Here is a 19,073-nt window from a genome sequence, read left to right as displayed (position 1 = left end):
TCCTCTGATACTAGAGAGAATAGGTATTCAGCATGACTAGTATCCATTCTAACTAATAGCCATAATACCCCTCTCCTCCATGAATATGTCCACTCCCCTCTTAAAGCCCTCCAAGCTGGCAGCCATCACCACATCCTGGGGCAGGGAGTTCCACAATTTAACCATGTGTTGTGTGAAAAAAAACTTCCTTTTATCTGTTTTGAATCTCTCAACCTCCAGCTTTAGCAGATGATCCCGTGTTCTAGTATTATGGGAGAGGGAGAAAAACTTCTCCCTGTCCACTCTCTCCAAACCATGCATAATTTTATAGACCTCTATCATGTCTCCCCTCAGCCGCCTTCTTTCCAAGCTAAACATCCCCAGGCATCTTAACCGCTCCCCATAGGACAGTTGCTCCAGTCCCCTAATCATTTTGGTTGCTCTTTTCTGAACCTTCTAAAGCTCTGCAATATCCTTTTTTAGGTGTGGTGACCAGAACTGTACACAGTATTCCAAGTGTGGTCTCACCATAGATTTGTACAAGGGCAGTATGATATCAGCACTTTTATTCTCTATTCCTCGTCTAATTATGGCCAGCATGGAATTTGCCTTTTTTACAGCAGCTGCACACTGGGTTGACATCTTCATTGAGCTATCCACTACCACCCCAAGATCCCTTTCTTGGTCTGTCGCTGCCAGCACAGATCCCATCAGTGTATATGTGAAGTTGGGATTTTTTGTCCCCTTTTTAGCCCAAGGTCACCAAGCTGGCTTCTTGTATAGGAGTAGGGAATCAAACCCGGTTCTCCAGATTAGAGTCCACCTCTCCAAAGCATTGCTCTTAACCACTACACCACACTGGTGACCCAGAGCTCATTTTGTCAGTTGTATAAATGTATGTAAATTTTGATTACAGAGCGACAGAAAATAATTTGAACAAACTAAGGCCAAAAGCTCAACAATGCAAGAGGCTTTGAGCAGTAGATATGTAACATCACTATGAAAAACACAAATAAATACAAGGTCTAAGAAACATGAGTAAAATCTACTCCTTACTAGTGGTCACTGATGATGAATAAGCTTAGCAAGACAAATAGTGTAAATGAACACCTAAATAAGACCATTACTTTTTGGAGTGAACTATCCACTCCCAGGTTCTGTTGAGACCAAGTTCCACAATGCCAACTTTGCCAATGACATATGTAGGTGACAGTATGTTGGTATGTATTATACACAGCTGCATCACCTCCAACAGAAGGCAGTGTTTATATGTTCCTCATTCAGTTACACTATGGTATCCAGTTGCACTGTGGTATCCAGTTAGTTAATCCAATCTATGACATCTATGAACCAGTGAAGTCCTGATGGGATTTCTCAAGGGCCTTCTTACCATGGATTTAGAGGATGAATAGGTCATTCATATGTCTCAGAAAGAGGAGAAACACTTTAGGGATAGGGGATGAGGAATTATATCTAGATGTCAGTTGTGAACATACCTGGCAGGCTGTAGAACCATTTAGGTCCCGACTCCAGTGAATTTGAGAGCCTGAAGATACAAGCTCTCCCCAATTGCTGTGATATGGCATCAACAGGAATAATAGTCATCAATGAGTGGATGCTGATACACAAGCCCTTATATTTATAATTCACAGGTGATGTTTTCTGAAAGATCATTGACTGGCTATAGTATTCTCAGGAATTGTGATATCCCACAAATAAATTAGGAAGGCTGGCATATAGGACCTCAGGATAGAGATTGTGTAGTCAGATACTACTGGTGGGAAAGTGTCAGTGTCCATAACAACGAGATTACCCCGTTGATAGCAAAAAGAGGACTGCTGACTAAGGTCCCTAAACTTAGTAGACTTTCTTGGTAGATTTTCTCCTGAATTTCCATGAATATTTCTTACCAGTTCCTGTATGGAATATATATATAACTCTTCAGTAGAGGTCAAAGATAATGGCCTATAGAATGTGGGGATGGGTGACCTGCTCCTCAGCCTCCCGTATGTATAACCAGCCAGAGAACCACTTTCTCCTCCATGGCAGAAAGAACTTCCAGTTGTCCAGGCACTAAGTGACAGAAATACACACTGACCTCTGGCACTGTCCAAAAATGAGTAACTGCACCATCTCTCTCACACACACAAACGAGAAGATTCTACAGGATATAAATTATTACATTGTCAGAATGACCTCCTTCCTTTATCTTTTTCTTCTATTGCCCTTCCCTTGTGAGTCTTGCCTTTAAAAAGACTGTTTCTGGTTGTAAGCCTGAGGGCAGGCCCTGTGTCTCTTAACTGATGTCAGCCACTCTGGGAGACAACTGTAGTCTGAAAAGCAGGACATAAAACAAACATACACAATGGTGAGCACAGCGGCTTCTCCATTTGATTTACAATGACATGTGTTTAGTTTCTGGGACGGTGTTTCTATATGGCTGAGATTATAAAATAAAGTGTGTTGCTTATTCATCGTTTCAGTGTGACAACAACGACCAAAGCCTTCTGTGTAGAAGTGCACTTCTAGTATTGTAAGCATTAGGCGAGGGCCATGCAGAATTTTCCCTTCTCAAATATTGAAAACGTAGCTGTTGTGTTTGAGTACAGTGTTCAGTGGTATGGTGGAAGCATTCCTTGAATCACAGGTGTAGAAACAAGCCTCTCGATCACAGAAGAATTATCTTGTGTGCGGATGTAGTGGGACAGGAAAAGAGTTCCTGACGTAGAATAATTTCTTCTGCTTGGCTCACAGTGAGCCAGGATAGATACATGGCTGGGTGAATGAAGAGTTGTGGCCTCTTGTTGCAAGCAGCGTGGCTTTGTGTCCTTTTCTGCAGAGAATTGAAGGGAATGCTGCAGACAGCATGCCTTGTTTTGTAGCTATGTGAACAATCCTGGGACTTGCGAGCTCTTATCCTTTCTGTGTGGTGCACAATACGATAATGAGTGCTGGGCTTGTGGAGGAAAGCACATGAGCCCCAGGACCCAAAGGCGCACACATACAGCAGTAAACCATAAGTTACCCCTACACCTGAATCAAATGTAATGCGCCAATTCAAAATGTAATGGGCTCCGGGGCACTCATGGAGCTTTACATGAGAATTGTTTCATATATTTAATGCAGACGTAAGGGTCCATTATCTCCACATGGTTGCCACAGAATAAAACAGCTTGGGACCAGTTATCGTCCTCAACTTCAAAAGCTGTATGTATACAATCCTTTTCTCTTCCACTTAATTGTTATGCAGGATATTTTGGGTAGGATCACTTATTGCTTCTCTGGCTGAAAATCTGTTCCAAGGATGATTTAAAACAGATATGATAATTCACACTAAAAAGATGGGAAATAGACTTGTAAACTCATTAATACTTTGAATTTAAATATTTCTGAACCTGCAAGTTTGTGGTAATTTCTGCAAACTAGTTTAGGCACAATGCATAGTCAGTTGCTTTTCGTAACACCGGGAATTTCATAACTGAAACTGCTTTTCCATCCCACACATGCATTTATACCCATTCATCATGGTTGTAGATATAGGTTTCTTGATGTGACATTCAGTAACATTAGTCTACCTTCTTTCATCTTTCTCTTTTAGGGGAACAGAAGGCAAAACTAAGGTCAATTATTCACTCAAAAAATTGCTGCTTTCTTGAGGAGGAGTAAAAAAAACCCTGAACTTAAAAGGTTATTCATGGAATCGAATCTAATTCATAAAGCCCAATGTAGCTTGGACTACTCATGAGAAAAAGGCCGCAGCATTTGACAGCAGTTGTGTCTACCCCTGACCGTTCAGCCCTCCTCCTGCCGACAAGCTCACTGTTGAGGCCCGCCCCCACCTCCGTCACAACTCTGCCCATCGCAGCTCCGTAGAGGGGAGGCATTCAAAGGAGAGGGGGAAGGAGAAGTCCTATCGGGCTCTAAACCGCTCGATTCCACTTTCATGCAACCGAATGCATGGGGAGTTCTGCCTTGGATTTGCCGCTCTCTGGATGCACATTTTCCCCATCCGAATTCTCAAAACTCAATAATAAGCCCCCAATGCAGAGTTTTGAGAATTTGGATGGGGAAAATGTACATCTAGAGAGAGCGGCAAATCCAAGGCAAAACCTCCCCTGCGTAAACGGCCCTTGTCTCCCTTTCTGCTTTGACTCGGCACGGTTCCCCCCCTTCCCTTTCAGCTTTTGATTCGTTTTCCCATTGACTTCTGTTTTCTGCTTCTGTCCGCTTTCCTTGTTTCTCTTTTAGTCCCCCCCCCCTTTGATGGTGTGTCCTGACTTCTTGCTTCGTCCCCCTTTGGAATAGTTCTTTTCACTTCTCCCCTTGTGATTTACGCTTGCGCTCCTTTTTTTTCTTCACCTCCACCTCTTTGTTTCCCCCTTATTTTTTCTTTCTTCATTAGTGCAGCAGCCAAAGCGCCCAGGGCCATTTATGCATGGGAGGCCACACATCTCTTGTAATCTTGCCGTAGAGATTTGGATTTGGTATGGCACTCAAGGGCAGATCTAGTGGCTGCGCAAAGAGCACGAAAAGGGGCGAGCTTCTGGTCGGAACAAAAAAAGAACCTTCGGCCAATAGCCACCCCTGTGGGTGGGGAGACGTAGGAGAGAGAGGAGACATTTGCCAGGATGGGTGGGGAGAAGAAATCCGACTCCAGGAGTTTTTCATGGGACCCTCCAGGAGAAAGGGCAAGGCAAAGGGAAAGATCACAGCAACACAGGTGTCGTAGGCCAACCTGAGCTGCCCTCCTCCTCTGAGGAAGAGGAGGAGTGGGAACCTGGGCCCGTTCCTCCAATGACTGCACTGGAACAGCAGGAACGGGCATCAGAGCCACCAAGGCCCATGGCAGGGGATGAGGGCTGCTCATTCTGGCAGCAAACAGAACAGCAAGAAGAGCAGGACTCCTCGCCTGCAAGTTCTCCCAAGCCGGCTGAGAAGCAGAGAATCAAGGCCCGGCTTCAATTAAGGGAACGAAGGCAAAAGGCCAGGTGGGCCTTGAGAGATAGAGCAAAGACAATCAAGCCTAATCAGGGAGGAGTGGAAAATGCTGGAACCGCAAGGCTGATAAAAGGCCAGGCAGATTGCCAGAGTTCTTGTGGGTTCAAACACATGTTGAAGGCCACTGACTGAAAGAAGCTCCAGCAACCAAAGTCATCCCAGTCAACCCCGGCGTGCAAGCTGATGCCTGATCTGAGAGACAAGGAGATTGGACTGGTAAATGCCTCTACTCCTTTACCTGCTAATTACCTTGGTCTAGCCCGGTCCACGGGAAGAGAAAAGCCTGCGTCAGGCTCTGGTCAACGCAGTACTCCCATTGCTGTTGTTGAAACCAGAGGCCAAGCCTTGGGCCTGGTTACTGCCTGCACGCTACACTCCTGCCTGAGTACGACAACAGGTTTGAATTGCTGCTGGTTTGCTGCGAATTTTATGGGCTACCTCGGGGCAGCTGTGAAAAATCGAAAATAAGGTCCTGACCAACAAAGCATCGAAACCACAGCAAACAGCCATGAATAAATGACCTAAGACACTCCTTAGGAAATAAAATATGCAGTTCTTGAGATTAAAGAAACAAGCAGAATGAGTGACATATAGTTTGAAACTTCCAAAATCTAAATTACCTCCTGATTCTATTTTTTTTTTTTAACATGATGGAGTTTTTCAAAGAGCCACGGCAGGAAATTCTGCATGCTTGATTAAAATAGACCAATGACAGACCTATGATCAGTTAAGACAAGGTCTTAACAAAGTCTGAGTTGCAAATGGGTTTACTGAGGGGAGCATGCAGTCACAAGTCCCTGAATACAACAGGCCGAGTTATCTCCACTAATTCAGGTAGAGCAGTGGTTCCCAACCTTTTTTTGACCAGGGACCACTAGGACTTTTTTGTTCGGTGCAGGGACCCCAAGGTTCAAAATAAAAATTCTGAGAATTTGAAAATAAACTTTAATCATAACTGTTAGTTAAACATTAAACTTAGAATAATATTTGAATATATTTTTATAATAGAGAACTTTTAATTGAAAATATTAATTTATTATGGGTTTATAACTTTGTTTCGCGGACCTTAATTTAGTTCTCCCCTGGTTGGGAACCAGTGAGGTAGAGTAACTGAGAGATGGGATGTAAAAGTTGGGTAAGGAGGTGAAGGAGTGGGGGAGGGGTGTGAGGTGGGCAGAAGAGATGTGCATCTGGAAGAGAAAGAAAAATGCAATTGGCATAGGAGCTGGGTCCAGTAATGGCTCTAAGATGGGGGGAGGGGAGAGAATAATGTTGACAGTACCTCAGAAACTGCCATGGTGCATTTACGTTCATCCCCTTCCCTCAGTACCAGTACCAACAACTGAGCCCTGGCAAGCCCACCATGCTGGGCTTACTCTGAGGAAGGGAAGTAACAGTGCAGCAGTTTGTAGATAAACACTTAGAAAATTGTATTTGTGTGTTTGTGGGGTATGTGTGTCAATTTCACCAAGACTAAGAAATGCAGGCTTACACAACCAATATTACACGCAGCACAAAAAAGCCTAAGGCTTAGTGACCATATGGGTTTGAAACAGTGAAGTCAAACCCTTAGAAAAAGCCACTAAAATAGTTGGCAGAGTTAAAGAAATGTCAGATTGCAAATTTACAACAAGTTGATACTTCAACACACTTTATACATGAGACAGAACCTCCATGGATGCCTGTCATGCACAGATGTACTTAAAACACAAACATGCGCCAGCCTCATGCCCTGCTAATTGCTAGAATGCTAAATGTGCACGGCCCGGTACATGATCTGGGTGCATTTAAATGTGACATGGCACTAATAGAACAGTTATATGAGTGTCTACCCTGCAGTCTTGGTCCTGTCTAAATCAGGAACAACACTGTTGCCAAATTGCAACATAGCCATAAAATAATAGCATAGCCTTTACCAGAACAGGTCAGGCAGTGAGAGCTATTGGCTACAATAATCTTCAGTAATACTTCTGTTTACTCAGCTAGCATGAAGGATTATGGAGATGAGTTCGTGAGAGCTGACCCTCCAGGTTTATTAAATATTTAGTAAATGTTCTGTATGCATGCTGCGTATTAAATAAAAAATGAAAAAAATGCTGAAGAATACCATATGTTGAATTCTTCAAACGACTCTTGGAGCTCTATTTATTTTTAATAATTTATTTTAAATCAGTTTATCAGGTATCACAACATAATAAGGGAACAACAGTAAATCATGCTTTCATAAATATTTAGTAGCTTTTAAAGTGTCAATTTGGATGTTGCTTTCCCCCCTAGAGTTAATTCTGAGCATGGTTTTCCCTTTTATATTTTGAGAAATTCTTTTCCTACTGATTGTTCCACCTTTGGTGATTATGCCACTGCTATGCCTTTCAGAGGTATCATACCATATGGATAGTCAACTGCAGGAAACTAATGATTTAGTCTCATGTTCCCAGATTCCTACTTCCCTCCCCTTAGCCATTCTCTTCTCACTAGCTTGCTATATAGCCTACACACAATCTGCCTAGCCTAGGATCATCTGTTACTAGATATGCTTACAAAATGAGAACAATACCATCATGTGTATTAGCTTCACAAATCAACTAAGACAATATTAAATTTTATAAAAATATATCTAGAGCCTCAACAAGATCTCTAAAACAACCTAAATTCAGCAAATTGAAAATAAGAATTAAAACACTGGCCAAAAATCAGTCCTCCTCCAAACTAGCTATGGCTATCTGTTACGTACATTGCAAGATTCACATTAGCAGAATCCAGAACAAAATCAACACTCCATAAAATGCCACATTGAAATCTGCTATCCTTCTGTTCCTAGTAGACTTCTGCTTTTTCAACTTAACTCCCCCGAACAAAATTTTACTCAGAAAATTCAGCAATAACGCCAAATTATATGAAATGTCATTTCCAGAATATTGGCAAACATGAACCAAAGATCCATACAATGCCCAGGTTTTTAAAAAATTACTTATGCAAAATCAAATTAGCCATCCTAAACTGATGGTACCTAGGAAATCAAAACTTCAACTACAGACCTTGAGTCCAAATGAAGCATCCTCCGAGGCCAAGACTTCAACCTGAAATTATAAGGAGAAATATCATTTCAAAGGTAGCCACTAAAAAGATCTCTTGACCACAACACCAGAATCCTTGGAGAAAATATATCCAAAAACAGAATATACTGTGTGATCTGACAACGCAAGAAATCTAGAAATAGAATGGACAGTATGGCTATGAACTAAATATACTCGCTGCAAGAGCCAATAAGCTTCTTTTTTTCAAAGGGAGATACAAAAGTTTGCATTCCTGTGGGATGACAGAAAGCAGAACAAGAAAACATTATTATTTTTATTATTTTCATATTGTATTATATGGGACAGAGACTCTATTCATCCACTAACCTAACCAAAGAGGGCAAACTGCACATTCTGGATGGGGAGAAGGCCCTGGACTAAGCCCATCAGAAGGGCAGGCTTCACAGGGAGCTTGATAGAAAACCTCTTGAGGGCCTTCAAAACTACAGTTTTCTTCTCAGCTTATTTAAAACTATAAAAAGTAAAATAATGCATAACAATGCCACTTACAAAATATCTTGATATTCAGGTAAAATGATTGTGTCAAGCTATATATATAGATACATAAAGCAAGACATACTCGTGTGTGCATGCACACCTACAATATAAGTACAATGAATACCCGTTCCTCTAGGATAGTTATATGCTGACTTTCTCCACCACATAAGGAAGACTCAAACAAGCTTATAATCACCTTTCCTTCCCCTCCCCATAACAGACACCCTGTGAGATAGGTAGGGCTGAGAGAGCTCTAAGAGCTGTGACTAGCCTAAGGTCACCCAGCTGGCTTCATGTGTAGGAGTGGGGAAACCAGATTAGCCTCCGCCGCTCATGTGGAGGAGTGGGGAATCAAACCCGGTTCTTCAGATTACAGTCCACCGCTCCAAACTCTTAACCACTACACCATGCTGGCTCTCTTAAAGAGACTGCAAACCAGAAAAACACTTATAAAGTTGAACTGAATGTGATGCCCTGCCTATGCCATGCTCAGTATAAACCCAGTGCTGAGGCAGATGTACCACTGGGGCCAAAAATGAGAAGCACCAACTGCAGAGTAGGGTTTAGTCAGTATTCTCCCTCAATCTTTGTTCCACCCAACATACGTTTTTGAATGCAGTGGGTGGGGGTAACACAGCTGTATAAGCAGCCAGTCACAGTGTACCAAAGCACTCTAAAAACCTCTGGCCCTACATTGGGCATGCTTACAACATATGTAGGGGGACATTGCCTGTGGGTACATTGGAGAAAGGGATATACATGACAACAAATAGTACAGATTCTACCAGATTCTGGAAAAAAAAAAAGCCATGCAGCAACAAAGGTGGCACAGATGGACATCCATTGGCCATGAATGGGAGTCTCCAAAGAACACACAGAAGGCAAGCTGCTAAGGTCAAAAGAAATTATTTTATGGATTCAAAAACAACTATTAAAGTGCCATTTACAAGAATGCACGGGGACAGCAGTTGATGGTAAAAGGGTGTCAGGACAGGGACACAGACGGAAGCTATTACTGATCTCCATTTGGGGAGCAGCACCTGTTTGAAGGGAACGCCCTTCTGTAGGAGCTTATCCAGCTACACTGGAAAGTTAGCAGATACTTCTCCTATGAGTTCAATGTGCAGCCTTATCCTGGCATGGCAATAGCAACATTTGGTGTATTTCAGGACACCTAGGATTCCTGCCTACAACTTACACCAAGTGGTGAATGTACAGGGTTAATCCCGTTTATTTTCCCATCAGAACGGTCGTACTTAAACAAGTGACATTCATTTGCTGGACAGCCATTCCTCTGGTATAGTGAAGGGGCACATGTGAGTCAGAACACTTTGCCAACTTGCTCCTGTCATCCGGAGGCTACTGGGTATAGTTCAAACATGTAGCCTTGTGTATTTTGCAGGTGTTTTGCCTAGGCTACAGCTCCACGCTGTCCCTCCTTGGTACAGTGTACCATCTCTAGAATGTTCCCAAACATTCCAATAAGAATAGGTGAGTGCTTGGTAGGGATATGTTTTGATCCAGTCCCATCTCGTCCTTTATGACCTTTGGCTGTGTAGTTAAGAATGTAGGTGTGTAGCCTAGAAAGTGAGGTTGAGATTGGCCCTGCCTGTTTTTTCTGTCATGCCTCCCTGTTTGCATGGCAGGCATCCTACAGATTGCTTCACTGGGCACAATGTGTTTTAATGTTTTAATCTTGTCTAGGATGGGACTCGAACCTGGTTCTCCTATTCCTTTGCATCATTACCTCCTGCCACTGTAGGTTCTCTAAGATGTTTTGACTTCCATTGTTACTTGTAATGGATTGCTTCCCCTTGAAAAAAATGTTTATTTTTTCTCAAGTAGCTTCATTATATCCACAGTAGGACCTGAACCACATCATGCAGAGGCAAGGATGCACTGTATTGTGGAGAAGGGGTTAGTTACCCTGTCACTGGAATGCTATTCCTTTGAGCCTTGGATGTTCAAGGTTTTCCCGTGAAAAAAGATTGTTCTTCTTCTGGGGATTTGAATTCTTGTCAGTGGAAACTAGGTACTTGCTGTTTAGCTTTAGCCATGGGCTGTTTTCTGTGTCCAAAAGCTGGAACAGCACCCCCACCTTGTACCTGATGTTGGGAAGAGTTTGGGGGATTGCTGTATTGCATGATAGTGTGGATTCTGTATCTGCCCATGTCTTTTTCCTGTTTCCAGCTGGGGCTGTGGTTAGAGGTACACTTTGTAGTGTATGAGGTATGGGTTCCACTCCTGCCTCTTCCTTCTATTTTGATGCTCATCAGTTTGCTGATGGGCAAACGGTGACCTGTTCCCGTATTCTCAGTTTCCTGGCTGTTGGGATTCAAACTTCGTCCTAATCTTATGTCTCACATGAGAACTACTCTCCAATGAGATACTGGAAATCTTCTATGAATGTGTAGTTGTGTGCTCTCTTGTCCTACACTAAAAAGCCAGCCTGGTGTAGTGGTTAAGAGCAGTGGACTCTAATCTGGAGAACCGGGTTTGAATCCCCACTCCTCCACATTAAGCCTGCTGGTTGATTTTGGGCCAGTCACGGTTCTCTCAGAACTTTCTCATCCCTACCTACCTCACAAGATACCTGTTGTATGTGTGTGTGTGGGGGGGGGGGAGAGGCAATTGTAAGCCGCTTTGTGACTCCTAACCAGTAGAGACAAGCGGGTATAAAAACCAACTCCTCCTCTTCCTCCTCCTACACTGCAATCCTAAACTGAGTTATAACATTCAAAATCCATGGGTTTAGGACTAGATTGCTAGTTTCCATACCTCTCTTGTCTTTGCCTGCCCAAAACAGCTTCTCTGAGTATTTCCCCATTCACTAAGGGGTCCTGATCCTGTGCTTTGGACAGGTCATAGCTTTTCTGTGGGCGTTAATTTGTGAGTGAGCTGTGGAGGTGTTATGAGATCCTTTAAAAAAAGGTAGTGGCCACATTTGGGCTCAAAAGTAAAGCAGATCATGCTGAACTTAAAAAAAACCCTGCTAGATTCCTACAGGAATATAAATAATTGGCAAAGATACTCATTTACCTACACAAAATATTCGTGTATTGTACACTGGAAAATGGATACATGGAGAAATTTATGGCATCAATTCGTCACAACAGCATGCTCTGTTTGCCACTAGCTGAATGTGTCTGGGGAATCCTCAAGGTCATTTATTCCCCCATTCCCTCAGGAGCAGACAGCTAATGAGTTATTTCCACTCAATAAACCCAGAACAGAACAGAACACTGTGTGGAATCCTGATTTTGCAGGGAAAGTACAAGCCATAGTTTGCCAGTTTGGATGTAATGGCAAACTATGGCATGCTACAAAAGCAGAAATAACTCATTTACTGACTATATGCAAGGGGATGAAGGAGAGGGAATAGGAGGAAGGCGCATTCGAGTCGAAGGATTCCCAGGCGTTTTTGTTGTTGTTTTTTACACAATTGTGTCTGGCCAATGCCTAAATTACTGAAGTTTTTTAAAAAGCACATTACAGGCAGAACTAGGATTAAGTACTAGGCTTTATGTATTAAATTAAATAAATCCTTACATCCTTTGAGGGCAAATAGGACAATATTGACAATACCACCTGTAAAAAGAGCTGTAATTATCAATTAACCTGAGGAGGGGAGAGATCTCAATATCACGCTTGATGCCATAGTTTAAGAATATTATATAGACTTCTAATTTATAAGACATACGCCTGACTCATTTAACTAAAAAAAGTAGATTTCTCCTGTCAGAACAGAGAACCAAGAAGGAATAAGGAATTGTAGCATCACTGTAGTAAAAATAAGGGTGTGTTCTTCTATCTAATAAAATGCATGCTTTGGTTCTTGTAGGTTATCCGGGTTGTGTAACCGTGGTCTTGGAATTACACAACCCGGATAACCTACAAGAACCAATGAACTCTGACCGTGAAAGCCTTCGACAATATTTTAAAATGCATGCTCTTTCACAATGAAAACTATTTCTTTTTGATGCTTACACAATTAGCTGAGAAACTCAGTTCAGCATTACCAGAGTAGATGGAGATTCTAATTAAAAAAATTGGACTGAACAGCATTGCTAATGTCAACTCTACTTTTCTAGAAGAAATCAAAGATTCACTGTTAAGTGCTTAGTTTCTGTTCTGTGTTAGAACATTTCATTTTCATGTCCATGGCAGTCAAACAGATTACTAACTTTCTACTTCTATCAATACACAAGAATTCTGTCTCACACGCCCTCCTCAATAACATATACAACATCTTCTACACAATTTAATGTTTCCTCTTGCATAGGATGCTTTAGAATCTGTGAGAGCTTGTAGTCACCGTGTCAAAAAGAATAAGCTCTGCCTGGAACTCAAGCAAGGTTATAGCATCATGCAAGGACCGCAGAAACTAATTTTCTTAAGAGTTTACAACCTTGCCTGGAAGGATTCCCCCTCTAGTGGAGACACGACGGTACTTCAAAACCGTTCATGAATACACCTTGTTATATAACCTCAGAAGCCAGCACATGGGGCACCTCTCTGATTTCTTTTTCAGGCGTTTGTTGCTGATCAAAGTGTACAATGAATCTGGCTATGACTGGAAAGTAACCTATCACTAAATAAAGGCTATTACTAGCTGTGTCGGTACCACAGAGCTGGAAACACACCAACTAGCTATTACAGCACAGTGTGTAAGTCTTTGAACTAATGTTTTCTTCAGGCATAGGTTTTCACAAGGGGGAAAAAAACCTCCATACAACACTGCCTGTTTCTACATGCTGTCATTACATGCCCAAACTCTTGATGAGGAAGGAACGTCTTTAGCTCTTTGGAACACAGAAACTGATGTTATGGTAGGATGTACTTGTATAATAGACTACAACAGTTCTGTTTGACTTGCTAGATTTGTATCACCAGCTAAAATTGTTAACTGGTAAGAGTTCTAGTGCACTACTTTCCAAGTTTAAACAGATCACTCTGAACTTTCTTTTCAATTGCACTGTTCAGCAAGACTTGAAAATGTTCAATCGAAATGTGCTTTCCACTATCAAAATGCAAATTTCAAAGTTAAAATTAAGAATACTATCGAGTTTCAAATGTTAAGGGAGTCTGTGGATCACTATTTGAACCTGCATAAAACTGCAGGGGAGGAGGTTCAAATACATTAGAGGTTAGATTCCCTAAACCCATTTGTACATAGCCATTTTTTTCCTGATGTAGCTCCAAGACTAGAAACAACTGCTGTTATGAGACAAATGGCTGGTGTGTAGTAGTCAAACCACAGTTTGCATAACTGCAGTATGCATAATAATGCATTCAAAGCAAAATTTCACCAGGCAACATTAACAATGCAAGGAAATCATTCATACTGGAGGGAGGGGTTTTGTTTTTGTTTTCTGGACAACAGTTTAAATTCAAACTTGGCTTTTTTTTCAGTTGTGTTTATTCAGTCATTACACAGGCCAGCTTCTCCAGATTTCTGTGGGAGTCTGCTAGAGAGAAGTCTGCCTGGGAATTAACCCTAAAACATGGCCCAATTTTAACAGCAAGCAAGATCACTATAATATACAGTAGAGGCAGCTGGTATGACAAATTAAGTATAAATACATTCAACAAAATATTTACGTGAAAAGTCAAAATTATTTACATAAATAGGGACTGAGTCCCATACCCCTCTCTTAAATGGCTGGAGTAAGTCTCCCTGTACTAGTGTTGCCAGGGAGATGGGAGTAAGTGGAGAATAATGATGGATCCTCTGGATGTTTTTGTTAAAATATCAGACTAAGGCAAAGTTTCTAGGATCAAAAAGAAAGCAATGGCTTTTACTATAACCTACTGATGTAATCTATTCATACCCATCCCTGAAGTGTCTGTTCAACAAAAACACTACCAGAGTATCTGATAATACACCAAATTTTTATCTGTACCTTCTGGTACAGAAATTCACACTGTCACAGTGCATTATTTTTTTGTATATACATAGACAAGCTTGTGCAATATATCTAAGGCTGCTGCACAAGCACATAAACATGTGATCATATGTATTCTTGTAACACTCTGCTCACATGCACTAATGCATGGTTTGAATTGTTAAGTCTCTCAAAGGCTGAACTAACTAGATAACTAATGCATAATTTGGAGGGCTGAATGTCACTTCAGAATTATAAAAATATTTTCAACAGGTAAAATGGAAAGGTATATAGAAGTTATATTGGCTACAACTAGCAAACACAGTTTGTCATTCATTCCAAACTCATTTCCACAGCCACATATGAGGCATCCAAAAATTAGGTAGTCTATGTCACTCTCAGAATATCCCCACTCAATCTATGGCCAGAGCTCATAGCTGAGATTTAAAAAAAAAGTCATTCCATCATAAATAAGCAGGCCACCCGACAACAGAGTAACAGACAGCTCAAGGATCTGCCATCTTGGTCATTTTCACCCAGGCATCTCAAGTGTCCCAGGTTAAGAAAGCCAAACCTTGGTTTGACAGAAGTTGGCAAAGACAGGGTATGCTAGAACGTCCATGTGAAGAGAATGCTAAAAGCCTCAAGACAAAATGCAAGGATGTGACCAACCATAACAGCCAATCAGGTGCAGAGAGGAAAATCAAGGGCACCTTTCTTCACAGCACTAGCAAACTAAAATGTACAAGTCAGTGTTGCAGACATCATAGGAGGCAGAAGCAGCCATTTGCTTCCCTCTCATCATCTCTAGCAGTAGCAACAGCAGGTCAATCATGTTCCAGTAGCAGCAGCCATTCATCAGAAGTATGCCTCCCAAACCAGCATCCCTAAGGGAACATTAAACAAGCCTCTCTTCTAACTGAGTTGGGTTCACAGGAAAATTGTCTCCTTCTGTATCATTTCCACCCACCATTAGGGATCACACTGGAGAGCTGCCTTTTGTGCAGGTAACTAGGAATACACATCCAATGATGTATTCAACCAAAAGCTTCTATAATATATAAAAAGACATCCTGCAAATCACCACCAAATTTCAATTTGACATTCCAAGAGACCAAAGAGAACTTTCCATAACAGCAATGTGCTGGAAACTGGAACATGCAGGTCTTTTTTTAAAGACATGTTTATCATTACAAAACTCTGCTTTTTCTGAGCAAATTTTTCTAGTGGAGACATGAGGAACCTACATACCAGATGTTTTGGGGAGCTGTGCCACTCTTTCAAGCCTTCCATACACTATTCACCCCACTAGTGAATGCAGCTTCAGTGGTTACACTGTGCAGCAGATATGATCCTTTCTGTAAATTTAAAGCAGCAACACCCTACCCGATCCTCAAAATTCTCTATATTTTTTTCATCTAATGCAAGTGATTGTGCCACAGATGAAGATTTCAGCAGAATCACCAACAGTACGGCCTGAAAGGGAACAACTTGAGAAACCCACCACCACAAGAGCCCCGTAACACAAGTGCCATCTTAAGGTATGGTATCTGGAAGAACCTCTCAACAATGTTCAAAATGTAACCAATATGTAAAAGAGAATGAGAATGTATGAGGACTGTCTGAAGCGTGCTAGCGACCTTATCCACCATGCTCCATTCCTCAATAACCCCAATGGCTAGGGGTGCCAGGTGCCCGGTGGTGGCGGGCAAACCCCTGCCAACTCGCCCCTCTGCCCACCGACCACCTAAGGGTTGGCGGGCAAATGTGCATGCAAACGGCGGGCAAACGTGCACATACTGTGCGCACGGCACTTCTGGTTTACAACCGGAAGTGTCGCCTCGCAAGGGGCCTTTTCCTCTTAGTTCGAGTGGTAAAGTGGTAAAGGGCCATAATCCCAGCCGCAGCCCCATAGCCTCCCGCTGGAGGAGAGAGGGGACCTGGCAGCCCTACCAATGGCGCTGTTGCAATCACTCTGTCCTCCTTGCATGCTGACAGCAGGTTGAATACAGAGACTGAGAAACATGTTCTCTCATTTTGTGATACCATCCAGGGAAGGACAATGTCAGACATCTTCATCTCTCCCCCTTGCCCCACATGTATGGGTTAAAGTAAATGTTTTATTAAACAGATACAGACATGTTTGTCATAGACCAAGTTAATTATGTGCTTTAAAATGCAAAGTATTGCAAAGTCTGGCTTCTAAAGATTAATGTGTGTTGTGGATTTGCTAATATCCAATTTAATTTAAAAAGTGTGCCTTCAATATTAATTCCCCCCCTAAAAGAATTATATCCATAAAGGTTATTTTTAGAAAAGGTATTGTGAATGTCTTGGAAAGACTGGTTAAATATTTTCCTACACGGGCTATAGGAGAGGATCTATTTGAATAAGATTGGGGAATTAAAGCAGAAATTTCCATATTTTCAAAATGGTAGTGTGGTCCGCTGTGCTGTAACATTTCATTCATTCATTCAAGGCTTATTTTAAAAATTTGGTATCACTAAATTTTAAATTAAGAAAACCCGTTATGTTCAGTACAGGTTCCCCGGGTGCTTTTTGTCTGTTCATTCAAGGTTTTTCACAGTGAATCTTTAATGAGCATTACCATTTTTCACCAAGTGTAAACTGACCTCTTTCAAGGCCTGTTTTTAAATTCTATAAGGCATCCACCATTCCCTAGATGGGCAATTTGTCTCCATTGCTCAAAACAATTTATAGTTAAATTTTTCACAATAGGAACATAGGATTTCAGTGCTTGGTTTTGCTGCTTGTCACAAGTGAAAGTTCATGGTCTTGAAAATTAGAGATTGGGGACAGAACAGCCAGGGCTCTTTACTCCATTAATCGTTCCTCTAAAGTGGTACATCGCCCAACGAGAGGTAGCCTTGCACAAAGCAACTTAAAAAAAGAAAAGGGAAAAAAATAGTTCATACAACAATTCCATGACTGCTTCTGTGAGCAGACCAAAGAGGGCATGAAAATCCTCTGAAAACTGGTTGGTATGTTGGTAGTGAGAGTTTGTTTAGTCCCTTGTTACGGGCATGTAATTTGGCTCCAAGTATCCATTAGAGAAGATGCTCTGAGAAGCACTGAATGTTAGGCATCCATGAGTTACCTGAGGAGCAGTTTATGGGATCTCTGTGTTGCAAATTTAATATTCCACAACTTCATGAATCAGTTTACCTTGGAGTAATAAATGAAGTGCCTATGGGATGGTGTTTTCAAGCAACAATTGTATGAATATTTAATTGAGCAAGTTCTTCAGTTTCAACAGTGGCCACACTGTTTGGGCAATACCGTGTTTTCAGACAAATTTTATATTAATTGGATTGGAAGCAGCAATAACTTGAGTCATCACTAAGAAGGAGTCTCAAATCTCAGCTTACAATCACCTTCTCTTCCTCTCCCCACAACGGACACTCCTTCTGTTCCTCTCCCCACAATAGTACATGGGGCTGAGAGCAGTAAACTTAGGCCTACTTCTCTGTCATCAGCAACGTGGCAAAGTCACTTCCGGCATGCTCCGTAGAGTTTTGCCAAAATACCAGAATATCCCCATGTCACCAGTGACGTGACGATGTCACTTCCAGTGCACGCAGGAAGTGATGTCGCTGTGTTACTGACAACACAGGGCTAGGCCTCAGCCTGCTGCCGGTAAGATCCCACCCTCCTGGCAGTTGCCAGGGAATACCTGGCAACTCTAGTCACCATTATACAGCAGACCCTCACCATTTGTAGATTTGTGAATCATGATTTCAATTATTCACAGTCCACAGCCTGACCATGTGAAGCACCTAGGTCCAACCACGCCACACTTCTGCTCACTGGGAGAAGGAGCGTGGACAGAAGCATGCTGGTTCCACCCCTTATCTCTGCACAATTGTCAGCTGGTCAGTACTGAGCCCATTTGTGGAGGAAGGGTGGGTGCTGGGTGAGTTGAGCAGCAGCCACTGTGCCTGCCTGGTAGGGTTGCCAGGTCCCTCTTCACCACTGGCGGGCGGTTTTGGGGGCGGTGTCCAAGGAGGGCGGGGTTTGGGGAAGGACTTGAATGCCATAGAGTCCAATTGCCAAAGCGGCCATTTTCTCTAGATGAACTGATCTCTATTGGCCAGAGATCAGTTGTAATAGCAGATCTCCAGCTACTACCTGGAGGTTGGCAACCCTTCTGCCTGGCTAGAGGGCCACTGTGCCGTCCTAGCAGTCACCGTGATAGTAATAGTCACTGTGCCAGCCCAGCCAGGCAGCCACCATGGCGGCAGTGCCTGGCTGCAACAGTGCCATGAGGCTTGCCCAGGCTGGGTAGGCACGGTGGACATTGCCGTGTGCCTCACTCAGTGATGCCGCACTCAAGCCAGGCGCTACTTGCAACTTGCCCAGACCAAGCCTCCCTGCATGAAGTGTGTGTGGCTGGAGAAATGAGCAGGCCCGTTCCTGGGCTGCTTTGGCCTTCCGTTCTGCCAGAGGCAGCAGACCCTGCCTCCCATGTTCATGGATTTCACTACTTGAGGTGATCCCAAGAATGGAATCTCTATGAATGTCAAGGGTCTACTGCAGGCAAACCACTTTACCATTGCTGGGCCAGTCAAAGTGGCTTAGGATAGTATCAGGAGACTCTGAGAGGAGAAGAATAAGC

The 19,073-nt window shown here is 42.5% G+C and overlaps 1 protein-coding gene across 7 annotated transcripts in view; it reads right to left on the bottom strand.

Annotated features, from left to right (window-relative positions):
• Nucleotides 1–19,073, bottom strand: part of ARID1B (AT-rich interaction domain 1B) — a 437,633-nt gene that overhangs the window by 198,472 nt on the left and 220,088 nt on the right. For 6 of the 7 annotated variants that reach the window (XM_056853875.1, XM_056853877.1, XM_056853880.1 and 3 more), the window contains exon 4: nt 8,016–8,057. The exons of the other annotated variant lie outside the window; for it this stretch is intronic. In XM_056853875.1, the coding sequence (XP_056709853.1) occupies nt 8,016–8,057 (42 nt within the window). The remainder of the gene's footprint in view (nt 1–8,015; nt 8,058–19,073) is intronic. 7 annotated transcript variants of the gene reach the window in all.

This window comes from Euleptes europaea, chromosome 7 (genome assembly GCF_029931775.1).
Source record: "Euleptes europaea isolate rEulEur1 chromosome 7, rEulEur1.hap1, whole genome shotgun sequence".
NCBI classification, from domain to species: domain Eukaryota; kingdom Metazoa; phylum Chordata; class Lepidosauria; order Squamata; family Sphaerodactylidae; genus Euleptes; species Euleptes europaea.
This window is presented reverse-complemented; position numbering and strand designations above follow the sequence as displayed.